Source organism: Colossoma macropomum, unplaced genomic scaffold (assembly GCF_904425465.1).
Source record: "Colossoma macropomum unplaced genomic scaffold, Colossoma_macropomum, whole genome shotgun sequence".
In the NCBI taxonomy this organism is placed as follows: domain Eukaryota; kingdom Metazoa; phylum Chordata; class Actinopteri; order Characiformes; family Serrasalmidae; genus Colossoma; species Colossoma macropomum.
In genome coordinates this window covers 22,250,687-22,273,634 of record NW_023494807.1, presented here as the reverse complement: position 1 = coordinate 22,273,634, position 22,948 = coordinate 22,250,687, and the positions used below count along the sequence as shown (strand labels likewise).

The following is a 22,948-nucleotide window of genomic DNA, read 5'->3' as shown; positions in this document are numbered from 1 at the left end:
TAGAATATATTGTAGCGAAACGCTACTGGCTGGCGCTGGCTCTGGGAGACTCTGGAGGTGTGGCTATACAGATGGCCACATGCGAAGGCACATGGTAGGCCCCCAACCGAGGGACTTGTTGTTGATGTAGTTATTTATTAGTACACTAGGCCTGAACATGTTGCTTGTGTTATGTGTTGTGGAGTGGGTTTATTTAGGGGTGTTTTGTGTGTAGGGGGAGTATAGGGACAGTTTGAGCTTTAACTCGTCTTCATTTAATTATGACTTAAGCAGAAGTGGCAGAGGTACACAAGTTCCCTACCCAAATGTCTCGCTTTTTTTGGCTAGTCCACTTTAGTCCCCTATAGATTATCTACAGATATTCAAATTGTTAACCAACATTCTGCTGAAACTCTGTTGATTCTAAACAGTGGGTTAGGATTTGGATTTGGACCGGGGTTAGGGCTAGGACCCATGTGCGGGTTGGGTTTAGGTTTTGGGTTGAGGTTAAGGTTAGGTTTAGAGCCAGGTTTAGAGTTAAAGAAAATTATGATCAATTTAGTAGATATTTAGTTGAATGTAACTTGAAAGTAAATTAAGTATCTACAAAGCATCTAAAGTGGACTATACAGATAAAGTGTTACCTAGGTAGAGGTCCAAGTACTTTGGTAAAAAGATACTCTGGTAAAAGGACAAAAAGTATGGTTTACATTTTTCTACTCAAGTATAAAAGTGCATGTTCCTAGAGTAAAAAAGTAAAAGTATTTATTTAAAAACTGTTTCTAATTATGTTTTTGAAACTGTGTGTGCTTCACTGAGTGTTACGCAACATCTAATTATTTGTTTGTTTATAGTTTTGTTTTTTTGTTTTTTTGTAGAGAATATGCCAAGATCTGTTTTTTGAACCAACCAGGTCAAACAGTTCTTGTGAGTAAGGGCAAAGGTGGGGAGGGGAATTCGTTTCTGACTTATTTGCAACTTCTAGAATACCAGAATACATGCTGGTTTATCATTATCGCTTTCTTTCAATCTAATGACTTATATAATAGCCCCCCACACCATTCTAGTTTTACTTCCAATAGGAATTCAATTTGCGAGGATCTGGTGCTTGATAATGTGCCTGAATTGAATGTGTTTGATTTAAAAAAAACAATAATAATAATATTCTAGAATAACAAGCCTGGTTTGAAAGTGTAGATATTATATATAATATATCTGTATAAGTACAGATTTTTTTTTAAATGAAATGAGTAAAAAGTATCAAGTGACAGAAATACTTAAGTACAGATACTTAAAAAATACTTAAGTTACTTTGTTACTTCTCACCCCTGGATTTAAGTAATCCAAAAGCAATGGAAAGTAATCTAGGAGTTAGAGTACAAATTATATCAGTAATCTGTTCTGAAATACAGTTTGAAGTACCTGCTTACAGTTGTGATGCACCAGGGGGTTCACCCTGAGTGAGGATCGAACTCATGACTCTTATTTTAGTAGTCGGTAGTGCTACGAGAAAGGTGCAACGAAACGAAAGGGGCTAAGAGCCGGGAAAACAGACCAGACAAGAAATGAAACAAAGAGGTAATACGGTCAACAAGGAAAGTAACTGGCCACCCGAGCGCTTCTGCTCACCGTTACCATACTATCATACTACACAGCATGCCACCAAAGAGGATAATGGCTGTGAAGGGAGGTTTTTGGATTCAGGTTTGGGGAACTCTCAGTCCGGGTCATCTGAGAGCTCCCCAAACCTGAATCCAAAAAACTCCCTTCTTTAATCTCACACTCACCTCTCCCTAAACATGGAGAGTGAGACACACTCAAGACACTTTTTTTTTATATAACACTTATGCTGGAGAACCATTTGTGAAAAGCAAAGACTCAAAAACTCGAGACAGATACTGAGGTTACTGGCTGAGTCAGAGCAACATGCACGTGGCGGCAAAACTCAAGACTGAACAGCGAGCAATGTGTGAGCTCCTTTCACATCTTGCTTGCACACTGTGCTCCTCCTCCTCCCTCGCTCTGCTGTTTCATTGTCGTGCTGTCACGTGACTCAGCGGTGCTGTCACGTGACTCAGCGGCAATAAGAGCGGACACTTGCAGGTTGCAGTGATTGAGAGCATAACAGAGAGAAAGAAGAGCATCGTTCTGAGATATTTTATAGCTGTAAATAAAAACCTTGCAAACTGTGATGTGTGTAAGAAGGCTTTTCACTACTGTGGCAACACCACTCATTTATACAAACATATGAAAAACCACGAAAAAAGAGAACTCTGAGCTGCAAAAGAAATGGAGAGAAGAGGAGGGAAATCCCTCACACAGACCTAGACCCCCAGCACAGAGACACACTGGCAGAGTCCTTTCGGAGAGGCAAAGATTATCCAAGATTATTTAATTGTTCCTGAACAAAAAACACAGGTCGAAGAAAAGAAGAGTATAAGTTTTAAAACATTCATTGTTCTCCAGTAATTTCGTGCAGAATTCATGTTGGCAAATTAAGTTCATTACAGTATTAAAAAATATTTTTTATTTGCCTAAAAACTTTGCTGTCCTGGGTTTAGACATGTTCATGATTAATTAACAGTGGAAAGCAAAAATCACTTAGTGGGCATTAAAATGTATTCAGATTTAGCATATTGATGATAGATTCACCTCATAAATCATGACACACTGCTCTAGCCTACATGAAAGTACATAAGCTGCTTTTATAAGTAAAACGTATCGGTATCAGTATCGGCGATACTGACCCTGTGTTTACTTAGTATCGGATCGATACCAAATTTTGCAGTATCACACACCACTAGTACCACTCAGCCCTAATTACTCAGTCTTGGCTCTCTGGCCCCTCCTAGCAGCCGGAGGTGGCCTAGCAGATTGTCTGGACGTTACAACAATGGATGGGCTCTCAAGGTTCTCAGAAAGGAAACCAAAAGGGGTTCTTCTTTGGCATCTCAAGAGAACCCTTTTTACGCTTTTATTTTAAAGAGTGGAGATTGTTCTGGTTGAGATTATTTTTTTAAAATACAATCAATACACAAATACAGACAATAAAAATAAAAAAGCATCAAGGACTTTTACATTGGAAAGTAGGCTGAGGAATTTATAACTGCGTACTGCATACTTTTTTAATATAATTATGACAGCTGATTCAACAATTCATTCTACTGAGTGCTTTTGATTATGACACCTGTAAACAAACCCACATTCTGATTCCAAGATCAATGCACCTTCCTTTGGGTGCATCAATGGATTGTTAAACAGTCGAGACCTACTCTGATGTCTGAAATCTGAGATTTCCCTTTGCTTTCTTTGGCTTTTTTGCACGTTGTGCTTCATTCGCATTCTTTCAGAGAGCTCACGTTCTGATCAGCATTCCGTCATCCTCTTCATCTGTCTGGGCTCAACTCAGAACTCGATTCCGATTTCGACTGAGTCTTGTCGGATTTACATCCAAGCTTAGCTTTAAACCTGGCACCGGAGGCTGTAATCTACAGGTCTGTGTTCATAGCCCATGTCTTCATTGAAAATGAAGAGGCAGCTGGGAGGGAGAGACAGAAAAAGCCTCACAGGCAGCACTTTTTGATCTTGGGATGATTACAGTGAGAGAGCTCCCTCGGGGGAAATGGTGAGGTGTGTGCCGGGGCGTACGAGAGGCACTACACCTCATCTATTCAGTGGAGGCAGAGAGGGGCGGGGGAGGGGTGGGGTGGTTGGGGAGAGTGAGTGAGCTTCTCGGGGCTGTCTGTGTGCACCTCTACACATATGTTTAATTAAGTGAAGCCCAGCAGAAACAGTGAAGATTGCTCCTCAGAGAGCTCCTCTGTAGGCCTGAGTGCAGCTGAGTGGCTTGCTGTCATCAGGCGTATCATTCTGTTCCCTCCGCTCTGCTTTTTTTCTCTATTTTTCCTGTAGAGTCTTATTAACACGCCGCTCCTTTTCACCACACTGTTCCATTTTTCTTCACCATGATATTCCATTTTCCAATTCACTTAAGCGTGCTGCTCATGCATTATATATCCAATCAGACTGCTCACATTCTCTCTCTCTCTTCTTTTGTCTGTCTTTTTCTGTCCTTCCCTCTTCTTCAGTCTCTCTTTATGTCTATCTCTCTCTCTTTCCTTCTAGTCTATCTCTCTCCTTTTTAGTCTCTCTTGCTTTCTTTCTCATGTTTCTTATTTTCATTGTCTCTCACTCTAGCTTGTCTTTTCTTTCTTTCTCATTCCTTTTTCATCTTCTCATTTTTTAGTCTCTCTTTTCCTCTCTTGTCAGTTTCTTTTCATCTGTTGCTCTCTCCCTTTTTCTCATTATCTCTGTCTCTTTCTCCATTTCCCCCTCTTTCTCTCTCATGGTTGTTTTGTCTCTATCTGTTGTTCCCCCCCTTCATCTCTGAAGGGTGTGGGTATGTGGGGTGGCAGTCAGAAGGGTCGGGTATAGAGAGGGTGGAGGTCACTAGAGTGTGTGGGGGGGGGTTGTTACCAACTGTCTCTCATGCGGTGATGTGTTACATATTTAGCAGCGAGGGGGGCTGTGTGCCCCTCTCCAGGGATTATTCGTAATTTTTAAATTTGTGTACATCTTTTAAAGTTTGGGATCAGCTTTCTGAATTTGTTTGTGTAAATTTCCCTTGTCTGTTTGAATTGTTGAACACAGTGAAGAAGAAAGTGTTCTCTGCCAGTCTCTCTCTGTTTCTCTCTCACTCATTTCTCCCTCTCACTCATTTCTCTCTGTCAGTTCTCTCTTTCTCTCTCTCATTTCTCTCTCTCTCATTTTTTTCTTTCTTTTTTTCTCTCTGTTGTCCTCCCAGTCTCATTTCTCTCTCTCTCTCTCTCTCTCTCTCTCGCTCTCTCTCTCTCTCTCTCTCTCTCGCTCTCTCTTCCTCTCTCTCTCTCTTTCAGTTCAGTTCAGTTCAACAGTGCTTTATTGGCATGAATGTAATGAAATACACTTTTGCCAAAGCAGTTAATAAGAAACACATATAAATAAATAAGAAAAAGATGATATTATAGATTATAATAGAACACTAGAAAATAAGTTATTTACAGGGTTATTAGTAATCAAAGAAAAAGGAAAGGAAAATAAACGGGTCAAGACAAATGTCAGGATATATAATAATCAGTAATAATCAATAACAGTTATTTGGTTGCTCTCACTGGTTGTCCATCAGGTTGTGACAGGCTGTCACGTGTCTCGCTGCGTGCGTGATCAGCTCGCTCTTCTCTCCTAACACCTCTCTTTCTCATTTCTCTCTCTCTCTCTCTCTCTCTCTCTCTCTCTCTTTCTTTCTGTTGTTCTCCCAGTCTCATTTCTCTCTCTCTGTTCACACAGTCTCATCTCTCTCTCTCTCTTTCTGTTGTTCTCTCAGTCTCATTTCTCTTTGTCTCATTTCTCTTTCCTTCCCAGTCCCTGTGTCTCTCTCTTTTTACTCTCTTTCCTAGTCTCTCTCTGTAGTTCTTTCTCAATCTAATGTCTCTCTCTCCTTTCCAGTCTCCGTTTTTCTCTTGCTTTCTACTCTTTCCTAGACTCTCTCTCTTCTCTATTTCATTTCTCTCTCTCTCTCCATTCTCTTTTTATCTTGTGTTCTGACTCATTTCTCTCTCCCAGTTATCTTTCTCATTTCTCTCTCTGTTGACCTCTCAGTATCTCATTTCTCTTTCTCTGTTCTCTCTCTGTCCCAGTTATCTCTCCTGGTTCTCTATCTCGTGTCTCTCTCTGAGTTCTCCATCTTTCTCTCTCTCTCTCTCTCTCTCTCTCTCTCTGTCTCTGTTGCTCTCTCTGTGTCTCTCTGTTGTTTTGTTAATTCACTTTAATTCAATGTGTTCTTTATTGACATAACAGATTCACATTTACATTGTCAATGCGCTACAGCAAGAATGGTACACATATCTTTCTCTCTCTCTCTCTCTCTCTCTCTCTCTCTCTCTCACTCCCTCAGTCTCTTGCTCCCTGTGTCCTTCTCTTTCTCCTTTCCTCCTCTTTCATGTTTCTTCTTTCTTCCCTGTACATCATTCTTTTTCTCTCCCTTTTCTTTCAACCCACCTCCTTTCTCTAATCCCATTTCTTCCACCTCAGCCCCCTCTTTCTCTCTCTTTCTTACAGTATCTATGCCTCTTTTCCTCCTCAGGCGCTGTCTGTTCTGAGATGGCTCTCCTCCTCCTCCATATTCCCACACTGTTGGCTCTGCTGGCCCTGTTCCCCTCATCTTCTCTGGGCTGCCCCTCAGGCTGCCGCTGCTACAGCCTGACAGTTGAGTGCGGCTCCATCGGCCTGAGAGAGATACCACGGGGCATCATTCACGGCACGCAGGTCAGTGACTATACACTATATGACTCTGTAGTGACTATATATCTATTATACAGGCTGCATTGACATTATCTGATTTTTGTCTAAATATGATTTTTTTGGAGCAGTGTGAACACAAAAATCTGATCTTTTTTTAAATCACACTTGAGCCACTTTGACCCTGTTTACACCTGGTGACTTATATCTAGATTATAACCTGATAAGACTATCCACATACATTTACATTTGGTAGTCAAGTGCATGTCTAGTTTAGCTGGGGTTACACTACATAACTTTTTTAGCCCCGATTCTCAGTCTGTGCTAGTTGGTTCTTGTCTACAAATTTTTGGGTCAGTCAGAGTCGACAGAGAGAGAATCAAAAAGTGTGTGAGGGGCGCAGACTCAGATTTTTGGCCTCCCACTCATGTTTCAGACCAGTCGGAGAATATCAAACATGTTTGATTTTTTTCGACCCGAGCATAATCTAGTAGTGTAAACTGGTCAACAACTCAATCTGAACGGACTCCTGCAACAACTGCTGAAAACTGAGAGCATGAAAGAAGAAAATACAGCAAGTAAACAAAGAAAAATGGCAAAAAGTCACGAAGAAGAAGCTTTTAATGTGCTGAGTTTAAGGCGCAAGCACAATTGAGTTTATGTACATTCAAAACAATAGAAAATACTACACTGATCACATTTTTAAATCCATGAGCCTCACTTAAACATGTTCACGTGCTGCTTCTTTACTGTGTCAGTGAGCCGTATATAGTGGAAGTAGTCGTTTTATAATCTGTTAAGACTTCAAAATCGTGTAGTGAACCCAAGGCTTTAGTCAGATTGAATTCCGATTGATGTATGGCATATAATATGCAAATCAGGCTCATACAACCTCAATCCTCTTTTTTGCTGTTCTATTCAAAAGATGTTTGCCACCTCCAAAATCACAATTTTGCATGCCGTTACTCATTTTCTTAGCCCAGCTTTACACGTGTTTACAAGAAGACGGCTGTTAATCCTGCATTAGTCATCATAATCATGGACTATATGCATTAAAATGCAATGTATTGTAGCAAAACAGTGACTAATGACAAGCTGAAGTAAAGATGAACCAAACTGGCACTTTAACTCACTCAGGCTGCTGCAGGTTGCCAAAGTAAATACAGGGGGGAAAACTCACGCTAAGCGGAGAGAGGTGCATTCACAGTGTGGGAAGAGGTTTGGGTTGTCGAATGTGGCTTGGAGAGACAGATTTAAATCTGTTTTAAATGCGTTTTGGGTGCATCAACGATTTTATCTTTATGTGGATAAACTCTATGCGGATATTATCCGAATACTCAAGGCACCAGGTGTAAACAGGGTCTTGGTCTGCTTTGACGTTGAAGTTTAAAAAGACACAGATCTGATTTGTTAGCCTAAATGTGACATACAGTGGGGATCCAAAAGTCTGAGACCACTTTCTAATTTAATACAAACCTTTGCGTCACAAATTATGTTATCAAAATAACAATTTGATTGAAAATCTTGGAATGTTTACATAAAGAATTCAGGATTTCTAAGTATTTGGTGGTATATCCCCCTTAAATGGACTCCATTTGTGCAAAAGCCTCTGATAAGTAGATCAAATCCTCCTGAGAGTCATCTGAACACGAGTTTCAGTGGAAGAAATAAAATAAAAGAACACTCTTACCTTTTTTTTCACAAAGGCCTCAACATGGTCAATGTCTCTAATTTCCTCCAGTTTGAATAGTGACTTAGAAATAGTGCAGTGTTTTGAATATTCCTTCTTCATTTTAATGTCAGAACTTTTCTTTGTTTTAAAATGCTAAAAGATGCTAAAGGTTTCTCTTGTTTATTTCCAGGTTTAAATAAAATTTTAATGTGGTTTCAGGCTTTTGGACTCCACTGTTATCTGATTTTCTTAAAGCTGTGTGAACACAAAGACAAGGTCATATTACTAATCTTATTGCTCAATTCTGATGTTTCTCTTCTTTCCAGTCTTTCTGGTTCACATTTGTGTGTAAATGACCCCTATCTGCCTTTTAATGTAAACAAACCTGCTCCCTGACACGATCACCATGTGCGCATCCTAATCACAATGTTATGTGAGTGATCCGTGTGCATCAAGAAGATGAACAACAACAACAACAAATAAACAAGCTAGCAGCACAAGCCTTAATCACAGGGATTATTAGCTCTGATCAACCCTCAGCTGTTCGGGATTAGGGGAGATGGTGAAAAAAGGCAGGATGCATTAATGGCTTTGCAGCTATGACTGGGACTAACGTCAGGTTAGCTGCTGCTGCCGTGCTGTAAACACAGGAGGAGTATGGAAATATGTGCGTGTGCAGTAAAAAAAATCAGATCTGATCATTCTCATTACGTTTGCATGGACATGAATCAGATATGCATCCAATGGTTGCTTATATCTGATTTTAAAAGAATCAGATTTGGGCATCCATGCTGCTCTTAAACATCAGGTCTATGTCACATTAATGCAAAAAAAATCGGATTTGTGCCCCTTTAACCTAGTAATGTAAACACAGCCAAAATCAGATCTTTTTTATTATATGGGATTTGTGCCACATGCTGTGTTCACATTACAAGCCTCATTGCTCAGTCCTGTTTTTTGCTCAGATTCGATCCTTCTGCTTTTGTGGTTTACCGTTGTGTTTGTTTTGTTGTGAGCCATATCTGTTATTAATAGTGTGAACACAAAGTGCACTGATCATGAAATTTATTGGTCAATTCTGATTTTCTTTACAGCCCAATTGGCCAATGAACTGTTTCTTTTATCTGGCTTTTTTGTGTTTTTTTTTTAACTGAAGGTCACACTGTGTGTGCTAAATGAACACATGGAAGACATTAGCACATTTCCAGTACTTTTTATTAGCTAAAGCTGTAGAAATAACACTTCTACTTTATAATAATCTTTTTAATAATCTGCTTTATTATTTTTAAATTCCTAACCAAAAAATCAGTTGCCTATTTAAATAACAAGAATCGAATAGAGTGCTACATCGAAAGTAAGAGGTGGCTGTCTGTTCACTTAGTGGCCATCTTGGCAACACCCCTGGACAATTACTTCCACACATACAAGACCAGTCTCCTACATCTTTGGGATAAAGAGAGTCTCCAAACAGAAAGCTACAGTAACGTTTAAAATCTGCTTTGAAATCACTGAAAATCCGACAAAAATCTCATGAACAGTTTGTAGGATTAGCACGTTCACATTACAGGGGTGAACTGGTGTAAATCTGTTTGATTTTTTTGTTTAAATTTGACAGATGTGGTGTTTTCTATGGAAGCCATAAAGGACCTTGTTTTGCATGCTCTGTTTTTCCGTAATAACAAGTTATTTTCATTTGTGTTCTCGAGATCTAGAGTAATTTGTATCATTATCATGTCACAATGAGTGCGTTTACATACACTTAATAATCCGATCGTTATGGGATTTCAACAGTTGTCTGATTATTTGAGTGGTCATGTAAACAGCATACTCCGATTTGCTTAGATTGGATGAAGTCGTAGAAATCTGACTAAGATTGCTGGATTTTAGCTCTGTAATTGAGTTTTTCAGAGCATGTGTACCCTTACCCTGATTTCTTTCGTTTTTCTCAGTCTGCTTATGTGTGAAAATAGACCACTGCAAGGAAATAGCAAGTAGCGTTAACACAGTACCCATGAGATGGTAACAAAACACTTTTGGAGCAACTAAATGCTTGATGAAATGAGGAAATGGAATTCATCTTCTAGTTCACGTATATTTACATTTTCCATTAAAATGACTCAATGACAGTTTTACATCACGTTTACATTATTACAGTCTTATTCTCTGAGTTTATTGGCTGGTTGCAAAGCAGAAGTCTAATTACTACCTGACTCATGTAGAACCGGAGTTTTATCTGATTACCATTATCTGATTACTCAAGTGCATGTAAACACGTTGAACGGATTACTGACAAAATCAAATTTTCTGCGGTTATTAAGTGCATGTAAATGCCCTCTGTTGTTTTCTTAAGATCTTGAGATATTTATGCCAATATCATGAAATAACAAATCTGTTACGTCTGTTATGTTGTGATATAAATCAGGGGTGTCCATTCTTATCCGCAAAGGGCCGGTGTGGCTGCAGGTTTTCATGCCATACGAGCTGGAGCTCAACTGGTTCCACTTTTTTAATCAGTTGGTCTTCAGCAATTAATCACATGTGCTCCTGCACTGTTGGAATGAAAACCTGCAGCCACACCTGCCCTTTGCAGAGACGTTTGGGACACACTGATATAAATAATTTGAGATCTTGAGAAAATAACGTGTTTTGCTGTGACATAAATGACATAAATATAACCAGACGTCAAGAAAACGAATTAAAAATAGCTCATTATCATGGAAAAACAGAGTAAGAAAAAACCTGTGAATGCTTGGCCCTTCCCTAGTTATCACAACAGAAAAATCAGAGCCTTTCAAATCAGACTTGAGCTACTTTCATATATGCTCCTGAACGGGATGCATATTGAATACACATCCATGTTTTCCTTTATTTATTTATTTTTTTTCCTTACATACCACTTCACTGTGTATATCACAGTATCACTGTGCTTATCATCCAGTGTGTGCATGCAGATTAGGGCACAGGGCACAGGTGTGTTCAGACTAATGACAGATATGGGTCACTCACAAACACGAGTTCGAATCAACGATGCAGAAAGATTGGATCTGAGCAAAAAAATCAGAACTGTGCAAAACATTTCGAGCAACAAGACTTGAAGAGACAACGTGAATGTATCCTGAAATCATGTTAGGGCTTGAACAGGAATGAGAATGAGTCTGAGCCTTGAAAATGCGTCAGTCCATTCTATCTTTAATACGTGGCATATGGTTGTTTGGTAATCAGAGTGAAGATGACTGATGTTCTCTCTCTCTAATGCATGAGCACAGTCTCTCTGTTTAACACCTACAGTCTAATTAACGTACGATCTCATTTTAATACAAAAGATAAACATCAGCTCCACAGCAGTGGCTCCCCTCCTAGCCTGAATGTATTGCAAACCGTGTCCCAGAGGAGTATGGACTTCCTCCTCTGTGGTGACAGTTCAATTTCCTGTCTCTATACATTAACTCGGGCCGCGTCCCCGGCACCACTGCAGCCTTTGCATATTCATAGACTGCCTCGCGTGGATTGCTCAATTAACCCATATAACCCTGCACCACACAAATGGGCTGCCGTAGCTCCGCCCGCGTTTAATCGCTGCGGAAACAGTATTAAAGGGAGCATCTGCAATTAATTGGTGTCATGCATTATGCAATTGATACAGTGTTGCTAAACTACCACAAAAGCATGCCGAAAGCCTCACACAGGCCACTGTTCACATAAATGCTGCTACCAATTGATTTGTTTATGAGTATCTGCGCTTGGCTGTATGGACTCCAAGGAAGCCGTTTCTGTAAGTATCAACCCAGGGCAGATTAGCGAGCCTAAAGCTTCCCATTGATCCACTTTTCACTTGTTGGATAAAAAGCGCTTTCATGATATGCTACCCTCTAGCATATTTTTCCATCTGAACGCAATGTAACCGAAATAGCTGCCTCAGCCCGGGTCGGTAAACAACCACTTAGAGATGAATCTTAAAAGCTGTTATATGTTCATTTTACCACAGGGACTCCAAACTGAGAAGAACTGCAGAGCAAATGTTTTCCTTCTAATGAGTACAAACATAGTCGCAGGGGTAAATTTAGGGACCCACAGGACTGAAAACTGTTTCTTGAGGGGACATTTTTACAGCTTCACGATAAAACATAATAAAAATGAACTAGTCTAACATCATATTAGCTTTAAACTATTTGTTCTTGAAGAAGTGATACAGTGAAAAGTCAAATTTACACAAATTTCCACCGACACCTGATGTAGTTGTTGGGCCAAGACATGTTTGGAGTCCAAATTGTGCTTTAGGACTCGAGCAGCGAGGCTAATGTTGCTAACAACACTAGAAGTCAATAGTCACTCAAATAGCCCAAATTGTTTCTGTAAAAAAACATCCTCAAAGTTCCTTTCAACCTACTTAAACAGCGTCTGCACTCTCAGAAAAAGGTACAAAACTATCACTGGAGCAGTACCTCTCTTGTCACTGGGGTGGTACCCTCAAGGGTACATCTCAGTACCTTTAGTCAGGGAACATAATTGTACCATAATCCATTAAAATTATATTTTCTAAGTTGTATTGGCTCCACACACCCCGTCTCATCTCCAGGCTTTTTATTTTATTGTTCTTATATTCCAAATGTATCCGTCAAATATATTTTTGCAATGTATGAAAATGGCCAAAAAAAGTATTTGTGAAATGCGTTTTTAAAATACATTTATTTTTTATTTGTTATTATATATTTTTTAATGCATGTAGTTTTAACAAAGGTTACAGATACAACTAAATATATATGAACTGAATGAACGGTACTGACTTTTGTGTTTCGCACTGTACTTTGCATTAACTGTTGTATGTGATATGTGGTGAGATAGTGTTCACACAAAATGTATTTCAAATAGGCAAGATATCAAATCATAACTGCATTTTCAAAGTGTATCAATACCTGCAATGCTTGCTTTTGTCATTTATGTCAAAGGTCCATTTGCTAATATATAAAATTAAGATACTGGAACACAAATTAATTAAAAGGTACTCCAAACAGTGCATTAAACAAGTATTTTTGCTATTTTCTTACATTTTCACATGTATTTGATGTATTTCACGTATTTACTTTTCTATAGTACATGTCTATGTATAATATTTCCATACATTTTAAAATTAGTATATTTTTAACATCTATTCAGTTAATATGGCAATATATTCTAAAATACATTTTAGTGTTGGAAATGTTTTTAAAATATATAAAAATATATGTCCATATATATTTTTTTTCCATATTGGCTGACTTGATGTGTGGTTTAGAACACACAGACACTTAGTGTGAGCTAGATGAATGAGCAAAATTGCTGGCAGCAACTTTACACAATAGGGTCTTTATTCACAAACCACCTCTAGAATCAGTTTTTGTGACAATGGCCATATCATAAATACGGAGGAAATTGATCCAAGATCAGTCCTGCTTTGTGAATCCCAGCCCTGCTGTTTTCTGAAATGGCTGCCCGTAGCAGGGTTGTTTTGTTTGCTTTTTATAGTTCACAGCAGGTCAAACTGTGCTTTAAACCACATCAGCAGGCCTGTGCAACCTTAAAAAGACCTGGATGCTGTTTAAGCAGGTTGAGAGATGTTTTGGGGACAGATTTATGGAAAAGATTTGGGTGACTATTCAGTTCTGTTGTTTGTGAGCAATGATAGCCAATGGCTAGAGGCAAAAAATCAAAATGACTCCAAACATGTCTTGGCTGATTAACTACAACTGGGGTAAATGGAAAATTTGTTTTTCCTTATAAATTTGTTTGTTCCATGAAAATCAACTTGTCCCTGGCTGCATATTATTCAAATTGCAATTACTTGTGCCTACATCTAAAATGTCTTCAGATTTTTGATTATGTTACAATGATATATTCAAATCACATTTATGTACATGCAGCTTCACGTGGTGTTTTTTCATCAGGGCATGGTGGTTCATGCTGTCAGAATGTTACAGTCATTAAGTACACATCAACATCTGAGCTCATAAATGGGACCCATTCGCTAAGTTTAGCCTGCAGCTTCCTAGTCAGTATATTCACACGTTACTGTGACAACCGTTGCAAGTACTGTATCTGTGTAGTCGCAAATGTGTCTACAGTCTGACCATACGAATCAGATTTGGTCGCTTGTAACTTGAAATCGGAACACTCAAATACAAAACACTCTAAAAAGGATATTTTAGGGAACCTGATTTGCCCTGCTGTGTTTACAAAGCCTTCAGACTTGTATTGTGAATTTCAGACAAAGAGTCACGTTCACATTACGACATAGAAGTGACACAAATCTGGCTTTTTTCTCTTTATGTGACCTGATGTTTTCAGAGTTGTGTGAATGCAAAAAATCTGATTAAAAAAAATCAGATCTAAGCAACTTTCACATGTGGTCCTAGATCAGATACATATCCAATTTGTAGCCATGTAACTTTAATAAAAATGCTCAGATTATAATGTGTTTGTTTTTTGTTTGCCTTGTTTGTTGGTTTTTTCATGCATCCACACACTGCGTCATCATCCAGTGTTGGCAGCACAGCACTGGCTGATTTGAAGCTTGTGCCAATAATAGCTGCCAAATTTTTTCACCTTCTCGCCCTAATCATGAACAGCTGAGCGCTGTTTGAAGAAAATAATCTTTGAAATGAAGGCCTGCGCTGCTAGTCTGTACACTTGTTGTTGTTGTTCAAAACACACATGGCTCATTAATTCATGTGACGTTATTGATTTGTTTGTGTGCATGTGAGTTGGTCCAAGGCAGTGGTCTGTTTACACATAGGCAAAGACAAATATAGGTCACCTTAAACAAATATTAGATGTCCAGGCAGAAGGATCATGTCTAAGCAAAAATTTTTAATTAATAAGGCTTGTAATGTGAGCGTGGTCACGATGTGTTTTTCAGATTTGTGCTTTGTTGCATTCCACTGCTGTCGGAACAAAACCTTGTATCTCCATTTTGTTGTTTTTCAGTTTTTGACATAATTTGAAAATGCCTGTTGCTCTTTACATTGTATGTAAATTTTATGATGAGAGGACCGAAAGAAGTGGCCCAAAATTACCTGGAAAAAAGTCTGGTTCCATCGACTTGCATTAAAAGTAAAGTGTGTTTTTTCCTTCTCCTGTAAAGTTACCATTTTGGAGATACGAGCTTTTGTTCCAACAGACAGTTTTACTGTAGATCAGCACATGAATTTAAATTACTCTCTGAATACAACAGATCTCAATGGGAACAGTGCCTGTGAAAACACTGAGAATGATGTGCAAGATTCATACTTTCTTTCGTGACATTCCCTTCCACATTCTTTTTCAGACGATCTTCCTGCAGGACAATGCCATTGGTCAGATCCGAGCGGAGGACTTATCAGGCCTGGGCTGCCTGCACTACCTTTACTTGCAGAACAACAGCATTTCAGCTCTGGAGCCTGGAGCCTTCGTAAGCCTGGGCCAACTGCTGGAGCTTGCCCTAAATGGGAACCGTCTCCACCTGATCTCTGCTGATGTCTTCCGTGGCCTGGAGCACCTGCGCATCCTCTACCTGGCAGGGAACAGGATCACCCGACTGGAAGACTACACTTTCCGCGGACTGCAGGTGCGTTTGTTCCCGCATGCTTGAGCTTCAGCCGTCTTAGTCCCTTTTGGATTCTGTAAATCCTGTACAGAATTATTTCACCGTTAGATGTAACGTAGAAAATGTGATGACATGAACACTGCAGAGGGCTTGATGGGCAACAGTAAACACGGCCTCTTTGTATTGAGGGTAACTTACAGAATCAGAATGCCAAGGGGGGGAAACTGTGTGACTGTGTGAAACTCTATATTTGCAAACTTTTCTCTGTAAATGTTAAAGTGACATTATGGAGAGTGCTAATTACTGTGAGAAAACTCTGAAGCGTAGATAAAGGGCTGCAGTCAGCTCAGCATAATGATAATGAAGGGCAGACCAGACTGCACTGTTACGCACAGTTTAATAATAGCTATAATAACCTGTAGGATGATGAAGGTCGTCATTGTGATGATGATATTACATATGGCTACAATGAAGGCACTGATGATAAAGGCAGCGATATTGATCATATAATTGATGTTTCTTATGTTAATTGACGTTTTGCAAGTTTTCACACCAAAAGACTGGACCGAGTTTCAAACCAAGCTTCATGTTTTTGTTACAATGTATACATTTGATCCAGTTAGTTTTGGTTTCACATTGCGATTTAGCGAGCACACCAAAGAACTTTGCATGACATACCTACGTCCTATCGTCATCACCTATGTGGGCTGCGTCTCCCTATACTTAACATTCGGTGGGTAGACTTTTCCGTTTGAATGGAGAAAAATGCAGCTCATCTTTGCTGTCCTGTTTTTTTTTCCTCTTTAGTTGTTTAATGGGCGACGATAGCCTGTCTGAAAGTCCCAACTATCCAAAAAAGTGGTTTCACACTGCAAACGAACCAAACCATTGTTCAATTTGGTCCGGACCGAGACCACCTTATATGGTTGGACCAAATTTTGGTCTTTTGGTGCAGACCTTGGTCCGAGGCACCTTTCACACCTGCTATTTTGCTTCAGACCAAACTGAACAGTCCAAAGGTCCGGACCAAACAAGGTAGGTGTGAAAGCACCTTTAGTTACTGTTGCTATAGCTGTCGAATTTTCATTTTCGACTACCTGGTAGCATCTGTAACAATTGTGCTAACAGATAAAAAAGCTCAGTAGCACAAATGAAAATTTAGAAGCACTCAGATGAGTACATGTCAGGTGTTCATGTCTAATTAGGAGGAGGTTGGAGCTGAGAGCTGCCACTTCTGATGATCTAATGCTAAAGCTAACACTGGTGCTACTGAGAACAGTGTTAAATGCCTAGGAGGACTCATCGATTTGTACACAAGATATTTCAGCAATAATGTATACACTCATGATAATATTAATATTTAATATTAATATTTAATATTAATATTTAATATTAATCTAATATTTATCTTTACACAGAATGTTTTAATCAGAAATGTGAACACTGTACATTCTGGTTTAATGAGACAAATTCATGAAGCTACTGTTGTGTAGCTGCTGTTTTAGTTAAAAAAGCTAGCTGATTTAAACATTGTTCTGTAATGTTTAATTTGCAAATACAGCAACCCAGATAAAGGTTAGCATACCTTAAAGCCAGCACAAGTCTGAGTGTTAATAGTTTTTCGATACTGAGTTGTGAATGTGGTCCTCCACACAGGTTAATCCAAAACTTTCTCAGATTTAGGAATGAAATTAAAACAACACCACCCTTCAGATGATCAGGTTGCTGAGTGAAATGCTCCTTAGTAACACCTTCTCACCATCTTTTTCATATCCTTATAATTCTGACTGATTTACTGCCACCAGCGTTCTCACTGCAGGTTTGTTCTAAGGAGTTTATCAGAGTTTTTACTTTGCTTTGCAGAAGTAGCGTTCTGAGACGATTGTGATTGGCTGAAAGGTGTGCCATTATTTTGTGAATAATGATGAAAATTAGATTACTTATGGCAGTAATAATGATGAAAGTGAAGTGATGGTGATGATGTTACTTATGATAACAGTGATGATGAGAACAGTGATGACAGTGAGTTTGATGGTGATGGTATTACTTATAGCAAAAATGATGATGTTGCAATGATGATGGTGACTGTGTTACTTATGGTATGAATAATGATGCGTATGATGTTGAATATGATGATGATGAAGATGATAATGAGAGATGCTCTCTGTTTTCACCAGCGTCTGCAGGAGTTGCACTTGCAGGAAAACACAATGGAGGCACTGGATGAGCAGGCTCTGGTTGGCCTGTCCTCTCTGGCTTTGCTGGACCTTAGCAGGAACAATCTGAGGACCCTCAGTCCCGCCACACTCAGACCCCTCATCAGCCTACAGGTGCTCCGCATCACAGGTACCTTCATACACAGCTATGTTTGGGGTCAGAAGTAATAAAGACACTAAAAAGGTGTGGGGAGGACTAGGGTGATGAAACTGGAAGGAAAGAAAGGTTTCGGATTTTAAATGCAAGCTGGACTAGTTAGGGATGTCAGGATTTAGAAAGAGAAGGAGAGCTCAGAGAAGAGAAAGGAGGAATAGAGCAAGAAGGGAGAGAGAGCACAGAGGGGTTGGAGGAACAGTGTGAGGGAAAGACGGATTAGCAGGGTATCAAAAGGAATCCGAATCAAAAGGAGGAAAAGGACATAAAGAGAGAGTGCAGGACAATAGCTTTGAAGTTAGGGCAATTCAGTGTGAAGGGATTTAGAGGTGAGAGACTCTCTCTCTCTCTCTGTTGTTCTATTCCATGTCCTATTCCTTCTTTTATTCCTGCTACTCGTGGCCGATTGCTCACTAAATACTCGCTCTTTCTTTCTATCCTTCTCTCTCTTGTGTCCCATTTTATCTCTCTTCCTTTCCCTTCTCATTCTCCCCTCCTATCTCTGTTGGTCAGATAACCCATGGCGCTGTGACTGTGCCCTCCACTGGCTTCGCGGCTGGATAAATGAGGAGGGCCAGCGGCTCTTGAGCTCAGCTGAGCGGAGGCTGGTTTGTGCAGAGCCTCCGCGCCTCTCTCACCTCAGCCTGGTGGAGGTTCCAGCCAACAGCCTGGTGTGCATCCCACCTGCTGTGCAACTGGAGCCCAGTCACCTGACAGTGCGGTTGGGAGAGAGCCTGCGAGTATCCTGCCAAGCTTCGGGCTACCCCCAGCCTCAGGTTACCTGGAGAAAGGCATCCCACGGCAAAGCACAGCTGTCCCCCCGAGGGCTTGTGCAGGAGGTAGGGATGGACGGGGACAGTAGGGCTGGCGGGAGGCTTGTGACGGCCAGGCCTAGTGGTAATGGGGGTAATGTGGGTGGCCGGAGTTCAGCACGAGGCATAGAGGATAATGGAGACAGGGACAACTTTGATCCAGATACGGGTAGTGGGATGCTGTTCCTGAGCAACGTGACTGTGGCCCATGCAGGACGTTATGAGTGCGAAGCTTGGAATCCTGGGGGAGTTGCCCGAGTGACCTTTCACCTGTCCGTCAACATGTCTTCTTCATCATCGTCCTCAGCCATCTGGCCTCGTCTGCACTCCCCATCTTCCTCCTCTTCCTCTTCTTCCTCAAACTATCATCCATCCTCAGGGGATGTCAGCCAGGAGCCTCTTTATGAGCTGGAGAGCATGGACTTCAATGCCCTGGGCACTGCCACCCAGACGGCCATCGCTGTTGGCATCTCTCTTCTTGCTCTGACTGCATTGCTGCTGCTCTGCATGATCTACGGCCGCCACCGTCAGCGGCAGAAAGAGGAGGGTGGTGGCTATGGGCCAAGCAAAGAGGAGTCCATCCTTTATGTCAACGACTATTCCGATGGACCCACCACCTTTGCGCAGCTCGAGGAGTACCGGGATGAGCGAGGCCATGAGATGTACGTGCTCAACCGTGCCAAGCCTGTGCTGCCCCCACCACCTGTCCCAGGGCAGCAGGGCATTCTGCAGTCCAACGAGTCACTCCAGGGCCAAGGAGTCCTGACCCCAGGAAGAGTAGCAGGCATTGGCCCCCGCAGGGCTCCTGCAGAGGGTGGTGAGGGACCTCCGCCAGACCCAGAGGGACTGTTCATCAACCAGAGCCTGCTGTTTGACACACAGATTGCCTATGAGATCCACTGCTGAGGGGACCAGCATGGGGAAGTTGAGAGGAAAAGCGGTCCAGAAGGCCATTTACAGAAAAGGTCATTTGCTGCACATGGCATTTGAAGTAAGAGTTGCTCAACAGTGGGATCTCCTGGTGTGGTCAAGGATACTTTACCTATTTCTGTCTTTGTTCTGAGAGCAAAAATGCTTTGATTATTATTAGATTAAAAGAGGAACATGGAGGTTGCTTTGGAAGGACATTGATGGCTTATCTTGACACAAGATAAGTAAGTGATGGAAATTACTTTGACCAACATGATGCTTTAGAATCTGGAAAAAAGAAGTCTGGCTACTGAATACCTGAATACCAAATTGACAGGTGAAATGAACCTATCAAATAGAGGGCCAGAGTACTGTACATTTCCTTTTCCTTTATTTTAGACCACTTTAGGAGTGGGGAAGAATCTTGGGGAGTAGGCTGCCGTAGTCACACAGTCAGACACTGACCTACTTTTTGAGAGCAGAGGTGAGAATAGAGAAGGACATTTTTGAGACTGTGTAACTCTGTAAATCATTTTTGTTTTTTTTCCTGCTTCCGCCAGCCAGTGTGAATAGCTTTGATGTCCATCCTCACTGTCCATTCAAACTCTTTCTTTATATTTTCAGAATCTTTCAGTTTTGCTTTGATACACATTCATGAATTTTGTGTGCGTGCTGATGCATATGAGAGAGGCAGAGGGGGCTACAGGAAAAAAGTGTGAGAGATGTTACGTCAGTATTTGTGATAGCCACAAAATAAGTGTTTAGCGTGGACAATATTCTCTCACACTCTTGACCTCTATTTGAATAACACTGTGAAAATAAAGCTCTAGACACTAGATTTTTAGATTGGTTGCCAACGTTTCTACAAAAGAATAGTGGTTGATAAGTCATCAGATGGCATTTGGGTTGACATTCTAATATTTTTCTCTGGAGCTGAAGGTAATTTTGTATGCGTGTGGGTGAGAATGACCAGGTTTGTACAGAAAATGCCTATTAATCACTTCAGGGTATATAAACACTCATCTCAACTGGTTAAAGTTGGTGACATCTGAAGGTGTTAAGCTTCTGCTCAGTGCAATAGTATGTATTTATTTATGTTACTGTCAAATGTCTAATAAATGTGAAGTCCCTGTTTTATGCAAATAAAATATGCTTTTTGATCCAGCTTTGGATCTCGCTTTCTTATAAGACACACAGGGGAAACATCCGCAGTAATCATATATTCTGGTATTGTTTTTTTTACAAACAGCAACCTCTTTGCATTATTTTGCTGCAACTGGAGAGACAGCAATAATGAAAGGAACTGGGATAAGATTTATTTGCATCACAAATACTGGGACCCAGATCTAAATACCAAGGCAAATGCTTAATTGACAATTTAACATGTACTGGTGTGTAAACTGTCATTCTATTTGTGGAACAAAGGATTTTCCGCACCTACCCAAGGAATAGCGCTCGAGCTCTGGCTCCTATGCTACGATAAAACCAGCCTTGTCATGTATCTGTCAGATAAATGTGTCATAAGGAGCGCACACACCTTCATATGCTGACAACCACTGTGGCACTGGGGGGATGTCTAGGTAATGGAGCACCCAAAGCAATCCTACAAGCAATGCAGTTACAAATGAAAATGAGATTCTGTATTATGGAGCCCAGGGTTTACCAAATGTGAACACTTCTTAATGGATGCAGACCTCAGCTTCAAGGGTTGCTGCAGTCCAGTCAGTAGCTTGAGGACAAAGGGGTCCTAAACCCTGGTTACAGTAGTGGACATTAGCCCCCGCAAGGCTATTGCAGATGGTGGCCAGACTCATAGGCACTGTTCAGCAACCAGAGTTCCTCAATCCAAAGCCAGTTAAAAAAGTTCATGGGGTACAAAGGGCACTTTAAGAAAGATCAGGATCTCTCGGTGGGGTCTGAGGTCATGCTGTCTGTTTACATTTTTGTTCTAGTAGGAAAAATTCTTTGATTATTATTAGACTAAAAAAGGAACATGAACGTTGCTGGGAAAGGATAATGATGGCTTATCTTGCCACAAGTTAGAATTCAAACTCTGGATATCTGGCAACTCAATACTTTCAGTTAAATGAATCACATGATCCACTGTATTTTTTCCAATACTACAAGCATGTGCTACTGAACAAAGTTGCAAGCGAAAATAATGAAATAATGTATTGCAGAGCCCAGGATTTCAGAGCAGCTCAACTTCTTAATGAATGCAAAACTCAGCAGCACAGTCGCATATGCTGGTGATTGCTTCTAAAATCTATCAGGCCTCTTGACTTGGCAGCAAACTTGGTACACTTGTAGCCTGCAGTCATCTGCAAATGATGAATATAATTCAGCATGGCTATTGCTTTGCATAATGTTGGAGTCACTTTTTTTTATTGTCCTTTCAAGCTGCAAAGTTTTACACGTACGCTATGGACAAAATCCCAGAGATATATGCTCATAAGAAAATTGGTTTTTGGTGGTTCTTTGCTCGAGTTTTAGCAATGTTTCAACTTGTGAATTGCAGCTTCACAATAAGATGACTGAAAAGCAGAGCAGTTAAGGGCAGAAGGAAATCTGAATTCCCAGGTTTTAATTATAAGAAAAATATGTACTCATTCACCCAAGTCTGTTTCCTGCTGCTGAAGAATAGGAGCCATTCTGTGTTTTGTCTTCTCAATAAATTGCTAGATCATCACTGTGGTGGTTTAAAAGCGCCTAAAGGAGAGAAAGCTTTCAAAGTGATGCATCCTGTTCAAAGAATTTGCTAATCACATCCTTTGTTTATCAGTGTACATGCTCCAGTGATTTACACAAGTGGGAAGAGCTGTGCTTGAATTCTAAGTAAGCAGATGCTGGAATATGAAGAATTTATAACATGAGCTCAGTGTGGTAACATAGTATCACAGAATCATTCCATGAAATGTTCTAGAAAAGGTTCAGGATCAGAAAATTATTGGTTCATTTGGTACATTCGATGAACAATTGCTTCAAAAAAAAAAAGAAAAAAAAAAAAGAATCACAGTGGTTCTCCACCACTTGGTGGCAGTAAAGGTCAATGTCAATGTCCATGGCTGAAAAAGAAAAGAGCACAGAAATCTATTCAACATCCTTACTCGAGGGAAGCTGCATTTACTCCACAGTGATTTTACATTATGAAATGTTCCAGGTAGCCCAGGCAATTATGCCTTAAAGAGATGCTTCATTAACCCATTAATGTCTACAGTTGCAACAAAAAGTATTTGAACACTTGAACCATTTAACCACAGGTAAACTTTAATGAAGTTCTTTAGGTACTTCATAAATTGTTTAACAAAATGATCGGGAAAAAAAAAAAAATAAGCACAACATCAAACTGATGATAGACTCTATTTGTGTGGA

The 22,948-nt window shown here is 40.3% G+C and overlaps 2 protein-coding genes across 3 annotated transcripts in view; one reads left to right on the top strand and one right to left on the bottom strand.

Moving 5' to 3' along the window:
* Positions 1 to 19,699, top strand: part of lrrc24 (leucine rich repeat containing 24) — a 49,359-nt gene extending 29,660 nt beyond the window's left edge. Inside the window, exons 2-5 of the mRNA XM_036555761.1 lie at positions 6,101 to 6,282; positions 15,228 to 15,506; positions 17,663 to 17,831; positions 18,369 to 19,699. Of these exons, the coding sequence (XP_036411654.1) occupies positions 6,118 to 6,282; positions 15,228 to 15,506; positions 17,663 to 17,831; positions 18,369 to 19,573 (1,818 nt within the window). The 5' untranslated portion in view covers positions 6,101 to 6,117 and the 3' untranslated portion in view covers positions 19,574 to 19,699. The remainder of the gene's footprint in view (positions 1 to 6,100; positions 6,283 to 15,227; positions 15,507 to 17,662; positions 17,832 to 18,368) is intronic.
* The window catches only part of LOC118796714 (CMRF35-like molecule 2), a 44,305-nt gene that overhangs the window by 1,635 nt on the left and 19,722 nt on the right, over positions 1 to 22,948 (bottom strand). The window contains exon 9 of one of the 2 annotated variants that reach the window (XM_036555768.1): positions 15,520 to 15,568. The exons of the other annotated variant lie outside the window; for it this stretch is intronic. The gene's annotated coding sequence lies outside the window, so the exon portion shown is untranslated. Of the gene's footprint in view, positions 1 to 15,519; positions 15,569 to 22,948 lie in introns of those variants that run through there. 2 annotated transcript variants of the gene reach the window in all.